At 43.1% G+C, this 26,823-nt stretch overlaps 1 protein-coding gene across 2 annotated transcripts in view; it reads right to left on the bottom strand.

Moving 5' to 3' along the window:
• Positions 1-26,823, bottom strand: part of LOC119141728 (paralemmin-2-like) — a 155,803-nt gene that overhangs the window by 39,347 nt on the left and 89,633 nt on the right. For both annotated transcript variants that reach the window (XM_037374299.1, XM_037374300.1), the window contains exons 4-5: positions 6,966-7,080; positions 6,326-6,347 (exon numbers count right to left, since the gene is read on the bottom strand). In XM_037374299.1, coding sequence (XP_037230196.1) covers positions 6,326-6,347; positions 6,966-7,080 — 137 coding nt within the window. The remainder of the gene's footprint in view (positions 1-6,325; positions 6,348-6,965; positions 7,081-26,823) is intronic.

Below are 26,823 nucleotides of genomic sequence, written 5' to 3'. Positions count from 1 at the left end.
ACAGGGAACTGAGCTGACCACTCTGTCATCTAGCATTACTGACGTCTAGCAGTAAGCAAGATTGGTTGTACATTTAGATGGTGAAACTCTAATTTTGATGGTGTATGTGTCTGTAGACCTTAGTAAGTTGGGGGTTTTTTTCTGCTTCTGCATCAGGAGACAATACCTAGGTGTTAGGTGTTAACATTGACTCAGTTCAGAAACTTCTCTGGATGTTACTTAGAATAAAATATTAAAAAATTAGTTTCAGGGTTCCTGATAATCTCTCATTATTGTCCTGAGAAGGAAACACCAGGGTGGAGGTGGTGGGGGTGGGATTCTCATGTACTCTTTCTTCTGAAGCAAGTGGTGGTACCCTGTTGTCAGAAATGGGGTATTTGACTAGAAGAAATTGGGGCTTGGTTGATTCTGCCAGTTCCTGTTCCATCTTCCCCGCGCCCCGCCCCCCCCCCCCCCCCCCCCCCAATGAACTTGCTTTTTCCCGTTTATCTCACTGGCAACAATGTTTGTTTCATTTAGCACCTTTAAAAAGGATGTAAGAGAACAATTTTACAAGGAGCTGATGAGATACAAATTAGCATTTCATTCTCGTGAGAAGTAAGACATATATAAATTAAAGCATTTGAACTGACTGCATTCAATATCTTCTTTTCAACTTTGGATGAATTATTAATATCTAAGGTTGCCATAAAACATGTCCTGTGGCTCTTTGTACTACTTAGAACTGTGTTTTAGGACCAAGGCACTCTTCCATATTATCAGACAAGTGATTGGGAAAACATAAGAGGCAAAACAATCCTTTGAGGGTGCTTACACAAAACCAGATGTTCAAGTGCTCAGAATAGTTCCCACACAGATGCCTGTGGCCAAGTGTCAGACACGCTTATTTTCCAAGGACTGGATTATCTTTACAAATTCTGACTACCAGTAAAATCCGTGGTAATTCTTCTGCAAATAATGGCTCCCAGGGTAGGGTTGTTCCACCTGCAAACCCCCCTGGGGGTCCATGAAGCTACAGAACAGAAATTATGACCCTCCTACCATGTTTGTAAGACCAAGCAGGAAACTTTCCTAAAGGCTGAATAGGCTGGCTCTGACTTAGTGAATCATGCTTTAAACTAATGAACTTGGAGGGTAGGTTCCACAACTGACATCTGTATATCCATAAGCAACATGGTGGATGAGTACACCTGAAAAACCAGTAGGGAATGCTCACCAACCCTTTGCAAAGGCAAGAACCCTAAGTTCAGCCACCTCAAGTGCATGTATACCAATGTATGTAATCTGGGCAACAAGCAGGAGGAACTAGAGCTCTGTGCCCAGCCTGAGAGATGTCAAGAATCACAGAAACTTGATGGGAAAACTCACATGATGGGAAGACTATAATGGATGGGTACAAACAATTTCAGAAAGATAGGAAGGGAAGAAGAGAATGTAGAGTTGCACTTTATGTGAAAGAGAAATTTGAGTGCATAGAGGAGAGCTCTGGAGACTATGCCAGTTCTATTGAATGAAAGCCTTTGGATGAAGATTAGAGGGATCATCACCAAGGGGGATCTTATGTTACGAGTCTGTTACCAACCTCCCAATCAGGATGATGAAGCTGACAAAACCTCACTTTGGCTGCTCAAGGAAGTCTCAGGCCAACAGAACCTGGTCCGCATGGGTGGCTTCAATTGCCCAGACATTTATTGGAAAAAGTAATAAACTGGTGTACAAGCCATCCATCAGGTTCTTGGAATGCACTGAGGATTGTTTCTTACTGTAGATGCTGGGCCTGCTGACTAGGATCAGCACATTCCTAGATTTACTGCTCGCAAACCCAGAAGACTTACTTGACAACAAAACTACCAGTGAGAGCCTTGGATACAGTGACCACAACACTGTGGAGTTTAAGATCCTGCTGAGCTGAAGACTACTACCGAAGACCAGTAGTAGGACAAAGTTCCCAAATTTTAGAAGAACTAGCTTCAGTATGCTCAGAACTTAGCTGTGAGGGATTCCATGGGAAGCATCCATGGAGGGCGAAGGAGCTTTTGAGTGCTGGGAGTTATTCAAGAGCGCTTGCTGAAAGTGCAAAAATGTTTCATCGTCTACAAAGGTAAAGAAAGAAGGCTGAATAAAATACCACTTTGGCTTAACAATGAGCCTTTAGGTGTAATTAAAAGCAGAACAGAAGCATACAGACTATGGAAAGGCAGCCAAACAACTATTGAGGACTACAAGAACCTTGCTAGGGTGTGTGGCAGTCAGGAAGGCTCATCTAGAACTGAAATTGGCCAAAGATGTCAAGTACAACAAGAAAGGGTTCTTCAGATTTGCAAGAGGTAAGCAGAAGCACAGGGAAGACATATGCCATTACTAAACAGGGCAGGGAAACTAGTTACTAACAATGTGGACAAGGTAAATGTTCTCATTACCTTCTTTGCCTCTGTCTTTACTGGTGTAGCTGTATCCCAGATCACGAGACAAAGTAGCTATGATGACCCATGTGTTGACCCACCAGTAGTGGAGGAAGGGCTGGCGTGCAGCCTCTTGCAGGGGCTCATTCTACATAAATCCCTGGGTCTGGTTGAAATCTAGGGCACCAAGAGAAGTGCCTGGCATTGTTGCAAGGAGACTGTCTATAATATTTGAACTTCACAGAGATCAGGGAATCTCCCTGATGACTGGAAGAGGGAAAGTATCATACACATCTATAGGAAGGGACCAAAAGAACGCCCAGGAAAAAAAGAGTCTTATTGGTCTTAATTCAGCCCCTGGGAAACTGATGGAATGAGTCCTCCTAGAAACTATTACAAATCAAATGAAGCAGGTGATGGGGAAATGCCAGCATGGATTTACCAAGGGCAAATCATGACAAACCTGATCACTTTCTACAAAAAAATAATGTCTTCTGTTGACATTGTGAAAGCAGTGGATGCCATTTACTTGGCCTTGAGCAAAGCTTTTGACACTGTTTCCCACAGCCCTCTCCTGGACAAGCTGGCAAGATACAGATTGGATGAGTTGTCTGTGAGATGGGTAGGAAATTGGCTAACAGGCTGCACCCAAAGGATGGTGATCAATGGTTTTTACTCAAGTGATCAGAGGTGCTGTAATTGTGGCAACCATAGATGCAGACCAAATAAAAAAGTTACTTTAAACTCTACAATTGAAAAACAATTGCTGATGAGTTTTTACAGGACATGTGGAAAGTACTCTACAAAGATCTGTACTTGACTCCTCTAAGGACAAGCTCATCTGTTTTGCTGTTGGGCTGCACAGCTGATCAAGATCGGAAGAAGGAAAACCAGAAGAGTCTCTAAGTAATGTGCTGGAAGCTAAACAATCCAGGCCAGGCTAGGTTTCCACAGCCACATCTTTACCAAATATATGCTAATACATACCAAATTCAAACAGAGGCTTATGCAAAATGTAGTTACTCTAATGGTGGCTTCTGTATATTGGCTGAAGTAGCAGCATGTAGTTTGCATACAAATGGCCAAAGATTGCAGAGGATGAATTTACCCCTGAGGCAAATTCAGCAGTCAAGGGATTTATACCAGATCTTAATGTGGCTTTTATTTTATATATACACTGAGCCATAAACACATGCGCACGTGGAGTAAGAGCTCTCTCCATTTATTCATGATGATGTGCATGCAGCATAGCAGTACAGCATGCCTGGTTTTGACTGCAGTCTTGAGCAGTACCAGAGCAGTACCAAATGATGTCATTCCTAGCATCTCTCAGGCCTTATTTAATGAAGAGCTTGTCAGTGACAAACCACCAAGGAGATGGCAGGAGCATGGCTGCAGGTTACAGGGCCACAGCCCACAGCCTCAGCTTTTCTGCTCTGCTTTCTCTCACAGGGTAATCTACAAAGGCAAGGTGTGTTCATACCCTGGAAAACACGGGATTTGTGTTTATTGTGCCTGGATGACTTCAGGCTCAGAAATGCTTATTGCTAAACACAGCTATTTTCTGGGAAGGCTTGGAAGGACTCAAAGAATCACTTGACCAGCCAACAGTGCTCACCACCACTTGTCCCCTTCCCTTGCAGCCTTAATCTGGACCCTTCTGGTTTCTGAACTCCGCATAGCAGTGCTTTCTGCACACTCAAAAGCTCTGTCACTCACATATATATATGGAACAAAACCATGCAGAGGAACACAATGGTAAAATAAATCACTTCCTGTACCATGGTAATGTTTAGAATAAAGGGAGGGATGGACAAAGAGCAAACTAATGTGGTATTTATGGACTCCCAAGTCTTTCAGGATGTGTCAGCAAATGAAGAAATTGCCCCGACAGGTCGATGTTGGTTTTCATCTGTGTTTTACACAGCCTTCCTGTAGTGCCCAATGGCTCCTACCATTTCCCTCCACAGCATGTGTTACAGACAGTTGCTAGACAGATGGCTGATCTGCTGCAACAAAGCAAGTCCTATATGTTTCTAAAAGAAGGAAAAATCTATGGTACCAAAGTGCTCACAGCTAGCTATGTACATGTTTTCTTCCTGCTCTGATCAGCTACCCTCAAGACTCTTGTCAAAGGGCGGAAAACAAAGGACTTGCTCAGCTTTCACCCTGTGAAGATATACAATCACATTGTGCTCACAGTAGGAGGGCTCAGAGGGCAGTTTGCAGCCTTGGTCATCCCTAGAGAAGAAGAGTATGGTACTGCTTAGAGGATGACCAGAGACCACCTCAGCCCACAAGGACCAGCTGCCAAGAGGAAGAGAGAAGATATATAAAGCAAGTGGCCTGGAAAAGAAGAGGTACTGGTTAATTTAGCTATAACCCCTGCTCCCTCTGATTGCACACTTATTCCAGAGGCGCTCTCCTGTCTTTGGCATAGTTTTGCAGTTTTCTGTTACCCTTCAGAAACCATGAGCTATCCTTGTCTGGCTCAGCCTGTGAGGGAGGGAACCCCTGAAAGCAGGCAAAATCTGGAGAGAAGTGAGGTTCTTCTTGAACCCAATGAAATACTACATTGCTACAATAAAATACCTTCGGGGAAACCACCACTTTGTACTTGCTAGGGGCTTCCTTTTGTTCCCATTTAAGACAACGCACTTAAAGAGGCAGACTGTATCTTGCAGGAGTCATAAAAGCTCCTGCACACTTTGGGGGTTAATTTCTGTAGGCATCATCCTTTTTTTTTTGAACTTGCCAACAACCATGGTGAAACTCTTCATAGGTACAAAATATGTGCCGTTCTGGATCTTTATTTACTTTGTGGTAGCTGATTTCAAATGCTCCAGGAGGAAGGAAGAGTAAGCAGAGCATCCTATCTGGGACTTTTTTTTTTTTTTTTTCCAGTGGGAGTTAATGTGAAACTTGGATTATATTGCTAACAGAAGTGAAATTTTCAGAACTAGAACTTTGAATTAAGAAGAAAACTCTCTTACTAAGTAATATTATCATCTCAAAAAGAAAATTCCAAGTCAGCTTATATGCTACATATTAACCTTCTTTTGTATCCCAGTGCCTTAATGTTAGGATCATCCTACATATTCCTCATCTATACTCACAGTACAGTTGGGCATAGCTTTGTCAGCAATTGGAGGAGGTAGTCTTGACCTCAAGTATTTTGAATCTTGCCAGTTCAAAGACATGTACTGAGAATGAGAGTGTGGAGCATAGATTTATCTGCAAATGGATCAGCATGATATCCTTCCTGGGTCCTAGGGGTCTTGGAGAGGCACTACAAGGGTCTTTCTAGCTTCCTGTGACTAAACCGTATTATTTGCTCACTCAGAAAACTAGATTTATAGTTCAGTATTTAGACTGATCATACATAGTGTGACGCTGAGTTCATAAACTAGGAGTTATTACATCCTCATCCATCCATGCAAAGTTTTCCTTCTGTAAGAATCTTCATGCAAATAATGTCATTCATCAGTAAAGTAATCTAATTTTAATAGTTGTTCCTGCATGTTAGGAATAGTCCTTATTGTATTTAAGTGTTTATGGGCAGAGCATGAGTGCATAAAATGAAGAAGACTGACTACAGAGAGGTTGAAAGGAGTCTGCAGTGCAGGGCTATCATGTGGTGAAGGGGGTCAATAACGTAGAAGTTGTACAATGTCTGTTTTAAGTAATCCGTGCTGTTCTTTCCCCTTGGTTGCACATAAGAAGAGGTGGAGCTCTGCCAAAGGAGTACTGTTTCACCACAATAGTGACGTTTGTGCTTACAGTTCCAAAGAAAAAAGTAATAGTTCTAGCAATAAATCAGAAACATACAATGAAGAAACCCCTTACTCTGTAAACCTTTGCAATAAAGCTATAGTAAAATTCTTGTTAAACCCAAAGCTATACAGTAATAAAAAGGCACTTACCCCCATCCTGGTGTGAGAAACTCTGTGAAGGGAAAAAATAAGATGTTTGGTTAAACCTTCTATATTGTGGGTATAATTTGCCTGAAGTATTGATATTTAGGCTAGGCTTGCTTTTATGGTTCTTTGTAATTTTTTAAATGGGTAACTGGGGGTATGGCTCCTCAGATTTAGGTGCCATTACAGGCTAAGGGAGAGGGACATGGTGTAACTAAAAAGAGAACTCTGCTGTTTGTTGCAGGCTGTAATGTTCAGAAGTGGCATTTGTAGTGAATGCCACTATCTCTGGGTGCCACTGGGAGCAGGGAAGTTTGAGATGCCTTTCAGGATCCTGCTGATGTCTTTCAGTGGGGATGAGAGCTCGCATTGTTTCCCTGTAGATAAGCTAGGGAGATAGTCTCTGAAATCCCTTTTTTAAAAAAAGCTGGAGTGGAAGGGCACATCCAAATAACCCAACCAAAATAGATCTGACACCTCTACATCTTTTCTAGCCTTGTTCATCCTGGTTTGAGATACATGCTCTGCAACCATGCTCAATCTTCTTAGAACTGTTGCTTTCAAACAATGCCAGAAGTCTACCTTGGTTTCAAACTGTGCCTGCGTGGTGGTGTGGTATTTCATTTTTTTTTTTTTTTCTTAATACCTTTTGCAAGTTGTCGAAGGATTTCTCAGTTTCCTTCAGTTTCTCCAAAATTATTTGTTCTTTGGCAGATATTTGGGATTCCTCACTTTCTAATTTCTGTATTTCTTGTTCCAGCCTGTGGAAGACAAATACAGGACATACACACAAAAATAAAACATGTAAAAATGATTTCAACAAACCATAGTTTCCTAGGTATTAATTAGCATTTCAAATGTCATCAAGAACAACTTTCACTCTTGTTATCCACAACAGCTTTCCTAGCACATGAAGTGCACGTGAATTATTTGTAAAACATACAGATCTATTTAAAAGAGAAACAGTAATTCTCTTACTATCCACTTCTGCAAAAGCAAGTAAAGATTAATGAAAAATATATCTTGATATCCCCTCACCTCGATTCCCCTACCATTTCTCAGATATGGACTTTCATTTTAGAAATTACAGTACAGGATATAACCATAAATATGCAATAACAATTAGAGGACTAAGTGTTTTCTAATCTTTTGTACTCTGGACAATGAAACTGAAAACGGTTGGAAGCTGTCAGTCAACCAGTTGTGTTAGAAGTTTCTCTTGAATGGGTACTTTGCCCACTCCTGCCTATAACACTTTGAGATATCCATCCATGCTTTCTACTGTTATTGCATGATACAATGCAATATCCTCTGGGGGAACCCAGAGGCTTTAGGTAATAAAATACACAGGATACTCAGAAAATAAACTGATTTTGCTAGGTGGTAAGCATTCCGCACTATCGTTTCTCTTGCCAATACTTAATGGCACACACTCCTTAAGATGTGTTGATTGTGATTTGGGATGCACTTTAATCAGGGTTAGATTCTCCATTACTTTAACTCAAACCTCCTTTTACTGACATGATTTATTCTGGTGCAAGCATATTCCCTCTTTTGCTCTCTATTTTTATGTATGTGACCATATTTATTTTCTCACTTTTGATTAAAAAAATAATCTGTGATATGACCTAAGATGAACACTTTTGAACTGGGATAGTTACCTAAAACTGTCTACAGAAAGAGTTGTAGCTGCTCACAGTTTGTTGGACCATATTTCTTGGAATGTGAGAGATCAGCATCGCCCAATACTTTCCTTATGTATGGCTGCTTGACCCCACCTTTCTGCCACCACTTCTTAGGTGGATCCAAGCTGAAGTGACACATTTTCACTCTTTCTGAGTGCTGCACAGCACAGGACTTCATTAATGTGTATTTGATCACAAGGCAGAGCGCAAGAAGAAGATGACAGTGAGCAGGTAGGGAGGAGGGAGGGAGAGATTGCTCCTTTCAGGGGATTGACAGCTTGAGTTGCTTGTGAAATTCATGTTCCTAAATATAGATACAGGGATCTATCTTAAGGCACCCCCCTTAGAAATTTTTCCCCACTTTTTAATTGTGCAAGGATGAAAAGATGTGTGGCACTTGCTGACAATGCTTTTCATTAGATGGAGGCAAAAGTGTCACAGCCTCAAGCTGCTGCAGATAGAAAAATGTAGATTTTGCTCTTGTGAAGTATGTGCATACTTAATAGTCTTTGTTAAAGGCAATCCCATCATTTCCAAGTTGAAATGGCTTAACTGCAGTGATTTTAAAATGAACTTTTGGAAAGTACTTATCCAATCCACTTAATGTTGTCTCCAAAGACATATAAAAAAAATGTAAATTGCAAAATATTTTGAAACAAATGTTTGAAACAAAGTGGAACAATTTGATACAGGATATGTACCCATCCCCACCCCCCCCCCCCCCCCCCCCCCCCCCGCCCCTTGTGGTTCTGGGAGAAAGACTTCAAAAAACCATGTTTCTTCCCGATTCTTCCCAGGAAAATTTTAAAAATACCTACTGAAATGACAAAATAATTTGTCACTGAGGTCAGACATTGCCATGCTCCTATTTAATTAAATTAGAAGTCAACAGGAAGGTGGCTTCTTTTCCTTCCCTGTCCCTGGGAACGATTAGCAGACCTACATACATTTATATATTGCTGATACAGACATTTGAAATATTCTCCTGTGCTGTCTGGTGAAATTACTTTGTGGAGCTGGGTGAGTTGGGGTTTACTGATATGTTTTCTTTTCTTACCAAGTGAATCACTAAGAAGCATTCTCAGGATACATGTTCTGTAACCTGCTACATTTTGCTCATTAAATGATCCAGAAAGAGACTGTACAAGTCAGCAACAAGTCAGCAACAACAAAATATACAGGAATAAAGAAGTCCTTTTTCTTTCAAATGAACTGGACATCAGTTAATAATTTATGACAATGAAAAGACTGTGAGTATATGTGGTATGAGGCAACTCCCTTGATGTTGGCAAGTTTATAAGCAAGTAAGACTCCTTGTAATTTGGGGTGAATGTAAGTGAAACATTTTTTGCACACCACCTCAAAACTGTGGAAACTTTGCCATTAATTGTTGATCTTTCAGAGAAAGTTTGCTTCTAAGGATGCACATATGCACTTGTACATGCACACCCAGCCATTGATTTGATTTAGATTTTCATATTTTCTGGTTACTTACTCTTTTGTTTTTACATGTTTATGTCTCTTTTTATCCTCCCCTCCTGGTTCACTTCCTCAGTTTCTGCTTCCTTTGTGCCAGCCTGCCCTCACCATTAAAATGCATTTGGCAGATACAACATTAGGTTGCCAAATTTCTACAAGCAGCTTGATATTTTTTTTCCTGAATCCCTTCTTCAGTTCCTTTTGGAAGTGGTATTAACAACAACTTAATGAAGAGGAAAGGGATGGGGGCAGAGCTGCCAGAGTTCAGAAACATGGGTGAAGCTGGTAGGACACCAATTTCTTATGTGACACTGAGTAAGAATGCATACAAACTCATCCAGTAGGTGCAAATTGCCCTTTTTCCACTAAAATCAATGCAGGCAGGTCTCCCAGGACCTGTGTAGAATGGGTCTGAATTCCTAATTGTGTCAGGAAAAATACAGATAATTCAGCCAGAATGTACCCGTTACATAGCACAAGAGTCATATACCAAGCATTAATATCCACAGGAGATTGCTTTATACCTGTTTGGTTTTTACACCACTCATGTCTGAACTTTCTAGGCTTAAAAACTGAGGTAATGCTGCTGAGTTACTGAGGTAACAGAAATACTCAAGGGCACAGTTGCCATGTAAGCTGTTGTATACATTCATCAGTAAATCACCTGGGCACCACAGACTTCCCTGGAAAATTTGGATCTAGTGTCTTCACCACTTCCTTTGGCTGCCTTTTTACATAAGGGCCAGCAATGCAAAAATTAAAATCTTAATGCAAACCAAAGGTTATTTTGCATGCTTTATTTTTTCAGTGAGCTTCATATCATCAGAATTGCTGAATGATAATGAGAACTGCTTGCTTTTTTGGTAACAAGATACAACATAGATATGCAAATTTGGTCTGCAAAACAAAATGCACTAACATCACATCTGTTTTGAGCAACATGCTATATAATGGTTTAAAGAGTAATAAATCTTTTCAGAGTGCACATGTACATGTACGTACATATACAAAGTGCTTACATTCTTCCTGTGTAATCCTGTTAAATATTGAATAATGTCCTTTTCTTCTAGCCCGTTTTAAAAAGGATGTGCCTTAATTGTCATTTGACACCTGGCAAGGAAACCTTATAATTCCCTTGTTCCTGGTTTATTAGTGGATTTCAGGCTGGTGTTTGAAAGATGGCCACAACAATAAATCCAGTTAAATAAACAACTACAATATCTGGAGTGCCGTAGGGAAAGGAAATAGGAAAGAAAACAGAGATCCAGATGAAGCAGCAGTGGTGTAAAACAAACCATTTGTATTGCTGCTTACTGGTCCAAGAAGTTACCCGCTAGCTGGGATTTGCTAAACTGTTTATATAAGGAGAAAAAAATTGGTCAGAGAGTCCAGAGTTGCTTTGGCATGGGCATGCCTTTTCAGTGGGTGCACACAGTGCTGTTTCCCCAAATATCAGAGACAAACAGGGGAGATTTTGCCACTCAGAAAGCCAAGCCTGCCTTGCTGCTAGCCTGTCTGTCCCACAGCTTTCTTTAATGGATGACTGCTGTAAACATCTGAGGGTATAACAGGATTTTCAGGGAGGCTGAGAAGAGCTGTCCATGTAAGCAGATGACCCTCCTGCTCATGTTAATGGTGCTGTTCTGCTATGAAGAGAAAGAAAACACAAACAGCCAAACGGATGGTATCTTCCAGACAGCATTTTGCTGTGATTTGGGTGCACCTTGATTCCTTGGTTAGTAAGATTACAGGCTGATAAGATATTTCAGGCTGGAAGTGACCTTGGGAGCTCTCTAACCCAACCTCCTGCCCAAAGCAGGGTCAGCTGTGAGATCAAACCTGGATACTCATGGCTTCTTCCAGCTGGGGTTTGAAACTCCCCAAAGATGGGAGGCGAAGAATCCATTTTTAAGACTACACACAGGCTTTCTCTTTTATAATCTAGCTATCAGACATCATACCCTGCAAAAACTAGACCAGAACCCTTCAGTAGCGCAGGGCAAGGGGATGCAGTGCATTGCTAAAGGAAGTGTGGTCTGTGTGTTTGCTGGGATTTCAACGTAACCAGGTGGGCACATGAGTGTAGGCAAGGAGGGCAGGGCAGTTTCCAAGAGGACTGGAGGCAGAATCAGCAAATGGACCCTCCTGCAGAGATGCTGGGATCAGGGACCAAAGGAGGTATCAGGCAGCACAGAATACTTAAATTTAGGTGATGAAAGGGAAGTTAAGCAGGGAGATTTAAGTGGTGAAGAGGCAGAAGAGGTTTGCTGCTGTGGTGCATATATATGTGTGTTTACATTTAGCATTTAGCACTCAGTACCCAGCAAACATTATGTTTGAATATAGGGCTCTGTTTTGTGCTCCAGCTTGAAGGTACTTTCTCTATGTAAAGGATTTCCTCTGTTTCCCATGCTAAGATGTTGAAACCCATGGACCTGGGCTGTCATTTTCCTCTGTGTTGAAAGACAGAGGCTGTTCTGGCACAAGGTGCTTTTACCTTGAACTCAGAAGGAACCTTGAGGAGGATCCTGCAGGATATTCATGCAGCTGGTGCAGTCACACTGCTTTTGCAACAGGAGCACACAATCCCAAGTAAGCAGAACTATGCCTGAAGAAAACAACCTCCTCTATCCAGCTAATTAACTCTGGCAGACACATGATTTCTAGAGATGCTTACATTTGGCTCAGCAGTGTTTTGTTTTTCCAGGGTGGGATGGTACCAGCATTATAAACAGGGAGAACAGCAGCAGGTTTATGGACTGGTTGAGAAATAGTCATGTCACTTCTGCAGTGAAGATAGAAATGTAATAGAAATTAAGACTGCAGCATACACACTGACATGTCAGTGGAAAAAAAAAGAACATTCATCAGCATTAATAAGGAAAATATATAAGTATTCAGAACTTAAGAGAAAAACAGGAAAGACCTAATCAGAGTAAACACTCAAAGGGAAAAGGATGCACATGTAGAGTGGGGGATGGCTCAGCTGTAAACTGATTATTTTGCTATTGCTTGACTGATGCCCTAAATCAACCTGATATAAAAGGCACAAAGAAGACATAGGCCTATGTATCAGTAGTTATCTGTCTCAGAGTTGAACATCCTGAGGTGTTACAGCTGGTATTAAAATGGCAGATTCATAAGCAGAGAACTGCAACAAACCCCTCTGATGCTTACTAAACAGAAAGTTAAACAAACACCATGTTTAGGGATTACTGGACTTGTTGATCTCTGCACAAACAATGTACCCATCTCAAGGATCTGGTCCTCAAAAAGCTTTTCACCACACAGCAAAACCAGAAGCTGTAACTTAAGGGGTTGACACTTCTGCCATACGCCTTTTCCTGCAGTGCAGAAGAGCTGCACCCCATGGGCCTCTCATTCCTACTTGTTCTTGGCCACTGTAAAGGTTTTTGGGGCAGCTGTGTACCTGTTAGGTCTCACAGGTTCAGAATAACCTTGGAAAATGAATTTGCAAGGGGAAAGGGTTCCCCCTGCAAGATATGTAAGTCTTGAATTTTGGTTTTTTAAACCAGCACAACCAAAGAAGATATGGGGAACTGTACCCTAAATCCCAGTCCAGCATCTCAGACCTTGACACGCTTCCTATACCCCTTTATCTACTGCCAAACACCGGTAACCTGGCTGTAAACCAACATGCCTAAGAAACTGGATCTGAAACCTACATACCACAGCTGTGAACAGTTCCCTTCATCTGTTGTAGAGGAGGGGGAGATCACTGACTAATACTTTAGTTTCCACATTGGCTTAGTTTTCTTAGCAAACACCAGCAGTTGTGCCAAAGCCAGTTGGACCATTTGTGCATGTCACTGTATATCGACACACAGCCAGCGCTGATGGCAAAAAACCTGTTGATTTCAGGTCTGTTGCAGGATCTGAAATGGGATTCCAGAGCTGAGTAATTCAATGCCTTTTAGTTTAGTCTTTCTGCAAAGCTCATCCTTTTTGAACGGCTCACCCTGAAAGAGGAAAGCTGGCAGTGCACATCTTATGATTTCCAAAAGGCTGTTGTTTACAGAGTGCAGCTGATAATCAAGAGCAGAAAAGCTAATTAGCATCTTTGAAAAGGCAAAACCTCTGTGACTTGAAAGACTGGGGACACATTATCACCTATCAATGCCTGGAAATGAGATTCAGGCACAATGCTGAATGAGTTTCTCTGGTAATCTATATGAAACTTTTCTGAATACACAGGAAGGGGAACCATCCCCTCCACCAAGCAAAATTTACATTCTAGTGCCAACTGATGAACATGGGAAGAAAGGAAAACCTTTCTATAATTCCCTTTGATATTTAGAGTAAATGCGTGTACACACATGCATAGAAAGAGAGTTGTATGTTGATATTGTACATCTGCCTGGTTTAGGACCAGATTAATCCCTGCTAGGTTAGACAAATCAAGGCCACCAAATCAAGCACTGGCCACAGGTTTCCTTGAGCTAAACATGATGAGGAGTAAAATGCAACAGTCAAGACCCTGAGTTAGTAAAATGTTGCCTGCCCACGTGTAGAAGGCTTAGTGTCAACATAATGCAAATGTTTTGACCTACAATTGCAGAATTTATATGACTGAGTCCCTTTCCTTGCCAAAGCAACACTGTTTGTGTGTTAATTTTTATCAGTGCTTTGCCTGATGCAGTGTTAAAGCTGCCAAGCAAGGGGACCTTTAGTGCTCATTAGGGTGACTCTTCCTCCAGCTAGAACCACTTTTTCAGGACTGGCTTTTTCTCTACTTTAGAAAGATGTTATCTCATTCCAGTATCAATCGCTCATATCACCTCAACACGCAACTTCTTGCCCCCACAGCATTCCAGGGCCAAGTTCTTCCATTCTTCTTCAAACAGGATATGTCTCCAGACTGGATGAGATTGAAACCTTAAAACCTTCCCATTGCCTCAGGAGAGGGCAGATCACTGACTGGAAATAAGTGAATTACTATGCCTTGGATGCTTGCCCTTACAGCAGAGGAGCACATGGCTTGAACCTCCTTTGGGGAATGAAGGGGAAAAAATAAATTAAAAAAAAAAAGCCCTGGTCTGAATCCAGTCTGCTGGCCAGTGGCCAAAGAGGTTAAAGAGCAGAGTCCATTTATTTTCTCCCTGTCTGCTTATACGGGAGTGTTTGGATCTTAAAGCTTCCAGTTATGCTCCTGAGCAGTGTTCAGGCAGGACCTGGCAGATCTGACCAAGTTTCTTTATTTCCCTGACCAGCTGAGTAAAGATCCTGATAGCTTAACCCGCTCTGGTAGTCAGGCTTTTGAATAATCCAGCTCTTGGAGGACTTTTGTTTAAAACAAATGGCACAAATTTCCTGGTTTCTTGGCTCAGCCCAGTGAGATGAAAATGGATATTCAGGCTCCTCTTGGTGAAGCTGGGTTTTGTCTCCTCTTGGTGAAGCTGGGTTTTGTCTCCTCTTCACTGTTGCTATAGTTTTCTTCTTCCCTCCCAGCTCAGAAAGATGACAAGCCTTCTTCCTCTGGAGCCTCTGGGTCCAGTGTCCAAAACTTTAAAATGAAGTAAACTGAGAGCCACAATTGATGTAAAATGCTCAGACTGCACAAAACCAGACGCACAGCTCTCCATGTTCGGACAGACAGGGAGTTGCACCAGAAAATGTACGGGATTTACACTGCAAGTACAGGGATGCATCGCCTATGGTTCATTGTTTGATATGCACTGGGCTAGCAGGAGAAGGGTAGGGAAAGCAAAATAGCCACCTGAGAGAAGGCACATGCGCTGTATTTTGTAATTAGAAGATGAAGAAGCAAAGACTCAGGGAAGACACTGAACCCTGCAGAAACTTGCTTACTTTCCCATGACTTTAAGTAAACTTGGCAGGACAAGCACCAGGAGAATTGTCCCTAGGATGCCTGAGGACACACAAGAGTACAAGGGACAAACATGCTTGCTGTCATGAAATCCTCTCCACCTCCTACACTGCATTTTGCTCCTATTTCCTACATTAAGGTGTACTTCAGGGAACTGGCTGGGCGGTTTGAGCACTGGAAATAGGCTCCAGAAAGGTCACAACAATTGTGGTGGGACCTGGGGTCAGAGAGCATGTGTTGCAAGATGTGGTCCAGGTAAAGGAGGGTCGCACATGCGGTTCCCCCAGCACAAAGTCTCTGTACAGGGCAGCACACCCCCAGAGACTAGAAAAGCAATACAGGTGTGGCCAGACCTGTGAAAAATAGTTTGCTGGCACATTGCAGCTATGCATGTGAAAATTCATTTAAGTTTAGCAACAGATGCCAGCAGTTCAGCTGTACAGTGGACTGTTATTTATATCTTGGGAGAGGTCCAAGAAATAGAGAGAGAGCAACTGGGGGATGGCTGTTGAATGCTCATTTTTCCATAGTGCAGTAGCACTGGCTACTTCACTGTTACCCAGGGTAAGTGTGGATGTACGATCAAAATGAATGTGTGACCTTATGCAGCACCCATACCACAAGCTGCCAAGAAAGGAGGATGCTTTTGCGCAATTCCTGAACGTACTGATATACTGGAGACACACATTCAGTTACCTAACAGCATTTACAGGGAAGGCAGGAAGCCTGGGAAAGGGTTTGAATTTTACCTCCATTTTCGTTTTTAATGAAGAGAAGTGAAAAGAAAGGAAATTACTAAAAGTATTTGCCCTGAAGAGGTTCAGTCTGCTATGTACAGACTGGGAATACATTTTTTGTCCCTGATTTACAATGTCAGCTGAGAGATGAGCTGCCAAGGGTCATGGGGAGCTCGGGGCAGAGCATGAGCCAGGCAAAGCTGCCTCATGGAAAAGGACCCAGGGGTGTTGGTCAGCAGCTGGCTGACTATGAGCCAGCAGTGTGCCCAGGTGGCCAAGAAGGCCAACACCATCCTGGCTTGTATCAGAAACAGTGTGGCCAGCAGGACAAGGGAAGTGATTGTACCCCTGTACCGGCACTGGTGAGAATCCTCTGTTGAGTTTTGGGCTTCTCACTTCAAGAAAGACATTGTGGTGCTGGAGTGCATCCAGAGCTGAGCAAGGAGGTTGGTGAAGGGTTTAGAGAGCAAATCCTGTAAGAAGTGGCTGAGGGAACTGGGCTGTTCAGTCTGGAGAAAAGGAGGCTCAGGGGGGATCTTACTGCTCTCTACAGCTACCTGAAAGAAGTAGTAGGCAGGTGGAGGTCGGTCTCTTTTCCCTGGTAATTAACAATAGGACTAGAGGAAATGGCCTCAAGTTGCACCCGAGGAGGTTTGCATTGGATATTAGGAAAAATTTCTTTACTGAAAGGGTGGTGAAGTGTTGGCACAGGCTGCCCAGGGAGGTGGTGGAATCACCATCCCTGGAGGTATTTGGAAGATGTGCAGATGTGTTGCTTAGGGTCACGGCTTAATGGTGGACTTGGAAGTGTTAGGTTAATGGTTGGGCTTGACAATCTAAAGGTCTTCTTTAACCTAAATGATTCTATGATTCTATGACACTGAATTTACACCCTTGAGTTGCAGCAAAATGTCCACAACTATATACCCTAGCAGCTGCTGCAAGGTGGGCCCTGTAACCTCCAGGTTAACTGGCTGTACACAGCAGAAACTTCAGGCAGGCATTGGCTGTTCATTTTCTACCCTTATTGAAAACTACAGTTGCTTCTGGAGGGGCTGCAGCAGAAATGCAATGAACTTCTGCAAGCTTGGAGTGAAAGCAGTGCTTCATTGGAAAGTAAAACACATGGAAGGCTGGGTTTAAAGGTAGTGCCGTTGGCTAGGGCTGCAGTGGGCTGTTTTCTGCCTCACTGCAGCTTTTTCTTCAACTGTTTCTTTGCCTTCCTGCCCTTGGACCACAAGACCTGGGGATGTGCTCTTCATGTTCCTGTCTACTCTTCCCAGGGAGCTGATGAGGGTCTTGCACAACAAGTCTTGCCCAGACCAGTGCTCCTGTCTCTCTCGGTCACCCATGGGCCACTGCAGAGGGGACAACACAAGAGAAGTGCCTGGCAGATCTCCAGGACATCAGGACACCAAGCTCTGTGATCTAGAGTAGTGTTTGGGGGACTTGGCACTGCTTGCCTTCTCCTCAGCAGTGGAGCACTCTTGTACCTGAAGTGCCCACAGGACATGCTCAGGCAGCAAGCTAACTGCAGTTATTTCTGTGGAACACAGGAGTGAAGGGCAGACGCTGGATAGTGCCTTAGAAGTATGACAGGTTTTCCCAACTCGCTGTGAATCCAGCTTTGCTTTCTGGAGCTGCTCAGCCCTGACTCCGCTCTGACTTTAATAGTTCTTCCAGTATCTGCCATGCCGCCAACCTTGTCGATCAACCATAGCTGCATTCTTGCACCAGAGAGAAGTGTTGCTGTGACTTGCTTTCAGTTTCAGGCAACCAGAGACCTACAGGTTCCCTTGATCTAAGCTAGCTCCTCAGCCTTGGCACACTGGTAGTACCAGTAATTCTGCTAACACAGTGCAGAAGACCAGAGGACAGGGAAATGTCCTAAACCAGCTGTGTCCATCTCCTTTTCTTTTCTTTTTCTTCCACCTGTTTTCTTTCCTCTTCTACCTCCTCTTCCTGCTGCTTACTGCATCCTCCTTCACTGCTGTGCTGTCATTATTCCTGGTGGCTCCTGTGCCCTCATCACCCTCCCCCATGCCCCATACCTGTCCTTCTGAAACCTCCCGGCCACTCCTGCCTCCCTGAGACTCCCCTGCTCCTTGCAGCCAGTTTCAATTTGTTACTTCTCCAACTTCCTTTACTATTAAAACATGTGTACTGTCTCTTCATTGCCCTTTCTCTTTTCCTCCTCTCCCTCACATAAGCCAAGGGTGTTCACTTTTGACTGTTCAATCAACATTTGTATCTGTGGGCTGACTCTCTTGTTCCCTTCATGAAAGGTTGTACTTCTCAGTAAAGAGGTCTTCAAAGCACAGGGGACCAAGACTTTTCCCAGCTTCTAGGGTGAAGCATGTAAACAGCTTTAGAGCTTCTGTAACCATCACAGAAAGGGGAAAATCTAAACATTAGGTGCAGATGATGGGAACAGTCACACTTCAAAGGATGAAGTCCATGTGTACACACACTGCACAGTGTTAAATATAACATATTATATGTTATTTTATGTATATATATACAAAACATAACATAACATATATTATATAACTATAATTCCCCAAAATATTATCTCTCACCTTCTGGTGCATTTCTGCTTGTCATAACTTCCAGGAATGATAATGCACACCACATAAATGCTGCTGTTGATGTTGAGAGATGCCTGACTGTACTACCAACAACGGACATCTTGTTAGTACAATGTAATTTTCAGTCCATGTATAGGAGACTTTTCACCTGAAAGGGCCTGGGAAAACATCTGTGAGTCCACCAGAGTGAAAACAGCTAATGGGTTTTGGAGACACTTGGCAATATTTTTTCCCCTACATCTTTCCCTGAGCTGTGTCTGCTGCTTTTTTGCTCAGAGAAGAGTGAGCTCAGAGGGACAATGAAGCAAGGGCTATGAGCCCATGCAGTGCGCAGCACTCCCTAGGCTGTGCTGATCTGCAGCTCTGACTACCTAGGGTGAAGCAGTGATGTAGGGTGTGCATTACTCAGCCCCACCACTGAGGTGCTCAGAAAAGCCATTTTGACAGTGCCATAAAATTACTGGCAGAGATACATATGTCCAAACTTCCTGAGGAAAAGTCTGGGAGAAAGCCTGCCATTTTACAGAGCTAGCAACTGACCTAACGAAAAGACTTTCTCTGTAGCCAATCTACATACGGCAGACAAAAGTGTGTGCTGCTGTTCCCTTCTGAATTTTTCTCTGAACTGCATTTTTCCTCTCTTGTTTAGCTTGTAGTGACAATTCTTTCCACTTGTTTTCAGCCAAAGATGGTTTTTTTTTCTTTCCCAATCTCAAGGATATAAATATTTTTTATGTAAATATTATTCATCCTCTGAAGTACCTATTACTTGGATTGCCTGAAATGGATGCTATTACAATGTAGCAGTGGTTACATCAGTATTTGCTTGTTTCTCTATAGTGCCACATGACTCTTAGCAAACTCAAGATCTTGGTTAAAATAACTAGTAAAGCTGTTGAAAAAAAATATCACAGACAATTCTGATTTTTCTGGCTGTGTTGATAAGGTGCAGAAGTTCTTTATTGCCATGAAGTTGTGCACCAAAGTTTCACTCTGGAACTCATTGAAAGTATTGTATTTCTTTTGGAGGAATTATTTGAAATGGTGCAGTGAGCTACATGATAGTATCTGTGATTTTACTATGCACACAAGGTGTCTACCTAAAGACCAGTACCAAAAAGCACAGTATTATCAACCTACTGCAATGCCCATTCAAGTCAATGAGAAAATTAAGGGATGTTTAAGGAAAGTATATACTCGTTAATATATATGGTAGATCTATTACAGTTCAAGCCTAGCCAGGAATACCCGAGAGCACACTTGAAAAGGCTCCAGTTTGTGGATTTCCCCTAATACATAGATATGTAGATACGTGCACACTGAGTGAAAGGCAAGCTTTTCCCTGGTCTAGCCGCCCCCCACCCCCCCCACCCCCCACCCCCAGTCTTTCTTGTCTTCCTTGAATTTCTGCAAAGGTTATTTTCACACCAGACTCCACATGAGTCTTCTTCCTGTGCTGAGGCAGAGCACTGGCTCCATCCAAAGTCAATGGCAGCTTGTTCCCTACTGCTCACAAACCAGGATTTAAGTCCTTGCAGGTTTCACATTTGGGATATTTTAGATCCTGCCGTGCCCCTGTTCTGTGTGACTTTTAGCAATTTAGAAGAACATACAAATGACTCCTTCATATGGCAGTCTGATCATCACCGAAAAGGTGCTGCAGTTACTTACTAGAAAAGCGATATTGACAAAAATAGCAATTATGATCTAGAGTTGTCTGTTTTATCCCTGCTGTAGCCTTCAGCAAATCACTTCATCTCCATTTCTGTATCTTGATCCAATACATTTTGCCAGTCCTATACAGCCCAATTATACATCAGACTGTGCTTATCCCTGATAGATCTGTTAGGTGTTGTTACTTATTACGCTCACTGTACATGTAAGGTTTCTATGATTTGGGTTTGACTTGAGTCAGTTTTGCTGCTAATGACTGCATGGACTTTGTAATTGACTTCTGGTGCAAACAAGGCATTATCTGTTTCCTTTCTGCAGTGGTGGCTTAAAATGTGCTCTTTCAAGTAGCATGGTACTTACAAACCTACTTGGCATAAGCAAGTGTGCCCAGCACCCAGCACTCTGACCTAAGGTACCTCCTGTAACTGATTGAGTATAGTCTGAGAATAATACTGAAAATTAAAAGGAGCTTCAGAGAATTCAGGCTGTTACACTGAAAATGTGAAAATGCGAAAACGCAACCGAAGTATTATAATTGGTGTGATTACACCTTCCTCTCTCTCCATCCTGGCTGTCACGTGGCTGTTAAAGTACAACTAACCTACTACCATGGAAAGCTGCAATTTACAGGGATCCTGTCTGCCTCTCTTGGACCTTTTTTAACAAAGCTTTCCTTGCCTTTTGTGCTTTAGTCACAACTGCCTGAACATGTAAGTGCCCTCAGAAGCCCTTGACAGAGGACTTAGATGGGTATGTGCAGCTGACAGTCAGCATGCCTCAGGCACTGAGCTTTATTAGGTCCCTTTAAAAATTCTCCATATTATATTCCCCTCACAAATACACAAATGTTGCCCTGTACTGCTTGCCAAAAGTGACTTGGACAGCAGGGACAGAAAAATATCAGCGGGTCAGGAAGGGGAACACCCAGTAGGAGTCATTACTTGTTTTGTTTGTTTCTTGATGCAAACAGTTTCTTGGATTTGAGCTTTGCAAATCTGTCCTCTGCTGTCATTCACTTACAGGAACTCACAGTCCATTTTTCCAGGGTGAAGGCTGATGCATCGACACAAGGAGCGTGTCCTGTGGGAATGGGCAGTCTTTCTACTGGGAGCAAAGGAGGGATGTTACAAGACGCTGCCACTAGCAACATTCTAACCCTGCTTCATCCATCTGATCTACCTTAGAGCTTTTATGTTGTGTTTATTTATTTGTTCTTAGCAGCAAGCATCCCCATGCCAGAAAGCATTGGAACAAATGTGGCTTCACTGGGGAGAGGTTTTGCACTGGTGGGATAACTCCAAGGTTATTCGAAGTGCTCCTGCAGAGGCAAATCAAGCCAATCAGGAAGCCCCCTGAAACATGGGCTGTGCTCAGTTTGTTGTTTCCACCCTTAGACATTTCCTGCTATTGTTCTTGTCATTTTCTCTGAGTGTCCACTGGCTGGTGGGTGGTGCTGCTACCGCCAGCAAGGGTTTTTGGGGAGGCCTCCAGTCCTTTTGGGCACATGGAAAGGTCTGTGCTGTTCCTTTCACAGACTCCCAGCACAAATTTCCGGCATACAAGTGCAGGGGAGGTGAGGCTGTGGTGGTAACTGCATCCCAGTGAGCAAAGCAAATTGCCTTTTCTCACTGGCTGTGCTCAGCTGAGCAAGAATGAAATCATGCCGTAAAATGATGAATGAATTTTAGCTCAAGGAATTAAATGCTTGCCACCCCAGGAGAAGCAGAAGGTGGGTGGATAGAAGCAGCAAATCCACAGCATCCCTGGATTCACTGAATGCTGTAGAAAGCTGAGGAAATACTGACTGTACTCCATAAACTGACTGCTCTAGTTTTGTCTCTGCCACCCAGTGCCTGGTTTTCTCTTGCCAGGAGTACAGGAGGTCACCTGTAATGGTCTAATCCCATCACACCATTAAGAGGGCTGGAGGAGATATAACTATCCAGGTCTCCCAGGGACAATGCCCTTATCTCATCTCCGAGTTTCCTGATTACATTTTTTTTTCATCAGATGCATCTCACAGGTTTCTACCTTCAGTGAGAAGGACTGAGAAGAGCTGGGTGTTGCACTCCATGTGCTCCAGTCTCAGCTGCAAATCACAGCAAACCAGTTCCTAGACCCCCACTACCTGCTCAGGTAATCATGAACACATCTTTAGTTTTCATCTACAACGTAAGACAACTTCCTGGCTGTGGATAAATTGTGAGATCAAATTTGTGCTTGGACAGCATCTGTAATTCTGCAGAGAGATCCCTGGAAGTGCAGTGTCATTTCTGAGCTATACTGGTAAACGGAGCCAGAATACAGAACTGTGTGAATGAAGAGACGGGTGGGAAAAAGTGCTCTGAGTGTGCTTGGGGCTTACTTTTCCAGCCCTTTGCTCCACATTTCCTAACATCAGCCACACTTGAATCATTGCTGTCTAATTCCTCATAGTGCTGGAGTGCAAGTTAAAAAAAAAAAAAGAGTTTAGTAACACAACAATGCCCTCATTTTTATTTTCCATGATGGATCATAAGCCCTTCTTACTCCCTATAGGAAGTTGGAACGAGGCACAACTTTAATTGTGGGAAGCTGAAAAGTTTGTCTTGATTTTGCACTGCATGTTTGTGGTAGGAGTCAGCTGATGGCTTCTTGCCTGTATGGGTCTTGGACGGGTGAAATTCTTGACCTCTGGGTTTCTGAAGAGCCACAGAGTTTCCAAGTCAGGATAAAGCAGACATCTGGGCTGATTTGGTTCAGGGGAGAAAAAAACACGCAGTAGAGCATTTGCAGCCCAAGGCAGGTTAGAAAAGGGATTATTTTCTTTTTCAAGAGACCCTTTAAAAGCATACCAGGGTCTATGTTTTGATGTTTGGCCCGAAGTTATCCCTAGGGCATAGCAGAGAGGTGGCACGGGACTGCATATCTGAGGGTAAATATTATATAGGAGAACCTCAAAGCCATCTAGCTGTGAGGTAACCTCCTACTTTCTAATACATTACTCTGCACTTAGTTCATTGTTCTTTCTGCAGCAAGCTGGTGAAAACTGAACATAGCCTGATGGGTTCCTGGCTACAGTCCCTGGGAGGGGCTGGCTGGTTTCAAGGAGCTGGTTTGCCTTCTGTGGTTTCAGTGGATCCCATGACTATGCAAAATGTCCTCCCAGGGGTCTCCTTGCCTGTGTGAACAATCTCTACACCTTGAACAGTTGTGCTGAAAGATGGGGTAGCAATGGGAGCTGCTCCATGTCATATCTCTGGAAATTCCTGCTCTGTCATTGGGGAAAGAAGCTAGAGTTTTGCAGGACTTTCCTAAAGTCTAAATAGTTTATTTTGTCTTCTCTTGAGTCTCACAGTGATCTTAATGCTCAAGGATCCTGGGCTGGAGAAAACCTCAACTGGGTGCTGGCAAACCGGTGAACATTCTTGGTTTTACCTAACTGACCCCCTTATCTCCTTCCTGTGTCTGTTGTGTTTTTTATGTTGGTATTTGAACTAGGTATTCAAGTAAAATAAGTTATTATAAGAATGGGCAATAATAAATGTGACACCATTGTGAAAGTCTGCTTGGGTTTACAGCACTGACAGAACATTTTAATTTGCCTTCTCTAAAATTTCACTACAACATGAGACCAATGCCAAAGGCTTCACAGATGCCCATGTTATTGAGAAGGCTATATATAATTTCCCATTTTGCTTCATGCAAGTAAATATATACACCCTCAGGGCATGGGAAGTTAAGAAATTACTGACTAGTTTTTAAGTTACAAAAGATGTAAGTAAGCACCTTCAGGGATTTACAAAAAAGCTTAAAAGTGATAGAGGTCCTCCTGAAAATGGGATGTAGGTACATCTGAAAGTTTGTCTCCTGTGATTTCTGTGCCAGTTGGTGTATAGTTATGAATACTTTTCCAGCTTTATTGTTCAAAGGGTCTTCATCTATGGATGTTTATAGTTGAAGTGATAGGGCAGTAGATGATAGAGCAGTGTTCAAAGCCTTGAATTAAAAAAAAGAGAGATAAACAGGCATTAAACTATACGTATGTATATAGTTCCAATCAGACAAACTGACACGCTTGGATATAAGCACATGTTGAAGTGTCTCTCTTATTCAAGGCTTGAAGAGTAACTACATTAATCTTCCAAAGACAGCTTAAATGTAGGAAAGTTGTCCCAGTGCTTTGGAATGCGTAGACTAAAAATGAAATTAAACTAAGAAGACCTTATTTGAAATAACACATAGAAACTGAGAGCAACAACAGTATGCTGGGAGCTGGAATGGCATTAGCTGCATTACGACTACCACTAGGCAAGGGCAGCTGGAAGTGGAGACTGTCAAGATGACTGGCCAAAGGGCTGGCAGGTTAGTCACTAAGCGCCAGATGGACACCACCAACTGTCTAAATGCTTTCTCGCTCATTCGTAATTGGCCTCATGTGTGGCTGATCTCCCTGGCTCTGCTTGCAATTCTCAGCTCTGCTGCTGGCAGCTCCCTTGGTGTACGCCCTGCAGCCAGCATGCAAGCTCCCATTAGCGTGACAGTCCCTGAAGGAGCTGTGAGTTTGCCAGTCATGCCCTACTCTAACAAAATTTGCCCCATTAGCAGTGTGAAACGCCCATGGCATCATTTCTTTCCACTCTCCTCTACTTTTTTTCTTTTTGTCTTCTCATATTCATGTCAGCTGTTGTGATTAGCTACAAAGAGGTGCTTTGTGATGTTGGTACAGGACTGCTAGTATTTGCCATCTTATGCTGTGTCAACACTGGTAAGCATGAACTGTCTAAAGATGCAGCTTTGTGCCCAAGCCAGTTGTGCCTGTAAGCCTCCCTGGCTTCTCCCTGATGATCCAAATGCAAACTGTGTGGTTCTGTTGACTTCTGGCTATAAGGTTGCGTGGGGCTATAAGCTATAAGCAGAGACCATGCTTCCTGCTATGTGTCTGGCACTTGTAGCATCAAGATCAGGAAGCCCCCTTGCAAGAATTCCTCTGCATTTGCTTATTCCTGACTTCTTCACTGGTATGTCCTCTTTGAGAAGTACCAAAGTCATGAAGCCAAGAAGTGCTTGGCTCAAGGGCTCAGTTTCTGTGAATAAGGGAACCTGGGAATGACCTTGTGCTGAGCTCCAAAAACTCTCCGTGCATTGAATTGTAGAAGGAAGTGAACCACAATTTATGTGGGGAAATGTCAGTTGCCTGATTCAGGCTACTTTTGGATGACCTGAAGTTTGAACATAAAGATGACAGGATCATCTACTTGCCTTGGAAAGGCTGGTATGCAACAACCACCAAAGTGAAGGGTCAGCTTAGAAGGTGCTTGCTGTCCCACACAGAGCTCGGTGGACACTGGTGCTGCAGAGGAAGGCTTCTGCCAGACCCTGCAGCACAGCTGTCACCATCATGTTTTCACGGCATTATTTCTGCCTATGGCTGGCCCAGGTGGGTGTCATTGAGACAGAAAGTTACAAACTGCTTCCAAAGGTACAAGGCAAACTGCCTCACCAACTGCTTTCTTGGTGTTACAGTCAGCTGGGAAAGAAAGTAGAGGGGTGCTGCTAATTTTGAACAGGTCAGTACAATTAGCAAAGTGAAGAGGTCCAACAGTCAGTAAAAAAAAGTTGCAGAACAAAGCGGGAGAGTGATTTCTCTGATAGCACACCAGCAGGAGCTGAGGAGAGCCGTATTCAGTTTATCATGTCCATGCACATGATGTAGGTAATTGTGGTTGATTATTTTCACTCAGGAGTGCTCTCAAAGGCTGTGGCCAGGGGGACCAATAAAATACTGCAGATAGATGCAACTTCTTAATAGAAGGTGCTAAACATCCAGTACATCTCACAGCCTACAGCTGTTTTCTCTTTTCTTACTTCCCCTTAGCCCTACTCATGCATTTCTCCTTTGCTGAGACTTGGCTCTTGCCATAACAGATTGTGTGGAGTCGCATATCACAGTGTAGGAAATGCTTGTTTAGCAGAGTTTTTTCCCTAATAAAAATAATACAACCAACCTTCAGACATATATATACGTCTGTGGACCTAAGGAGCACTGCAGAATGGCCCCAAACGCTGAACTTCACTTGTGTTCACGCACTGGTTTGTGCAAAGAGGACGTGGTATCATGAAGGTCACATTGTTAACTTCCCTTTCTGCTTCCCATTCCTGCTGCGCGTTGTGTGGCTGGCTTTGCTAATTGGAAAGGATTGCTCTGCAGACAGACCGCTGCTGCCCGAGGTAGGTCTACCACAGCAGTGAAGAATCAAGGGGAGGGATGCAGGTCCAGTTATTGAAAAACCAGGAAAATGGTAATAATAATAAAAAATCCCTACCGTTACATGCATCCACAGATGTTAGAAGGCGGGATTGCTGGAGGGAGAGTCCCGGTGCAGTGCTCGGGGCCACCTGGCGAGCTCGGCCGTTATAACAGCCCCGCTTCCCCGCGGCGCTCCGCCCGCTGCCCCCCAGGACTCAGGCGCACACGCTCCCTGTATTTAACAGCATTTTCCACTGCAAGGCG

This window comes from Falco rusticolus, chromosome Z, assembly GCF_015220075.1.
Source record: "Falco rusticolus isolate bFalRus1 chromosome Z, bFalRus1.pri, whole genome shotgun sequence".
NCBI classification, from domain to species: domain Eukaryota; kingdom Metazoa; phylum Chordata; class Aves; order Falconiformes; family Falconidae; genus Falco; species Falco rusticolus.
This window is presented reverse-complemented; position numbering and strand designations above follow the sequence as displayed.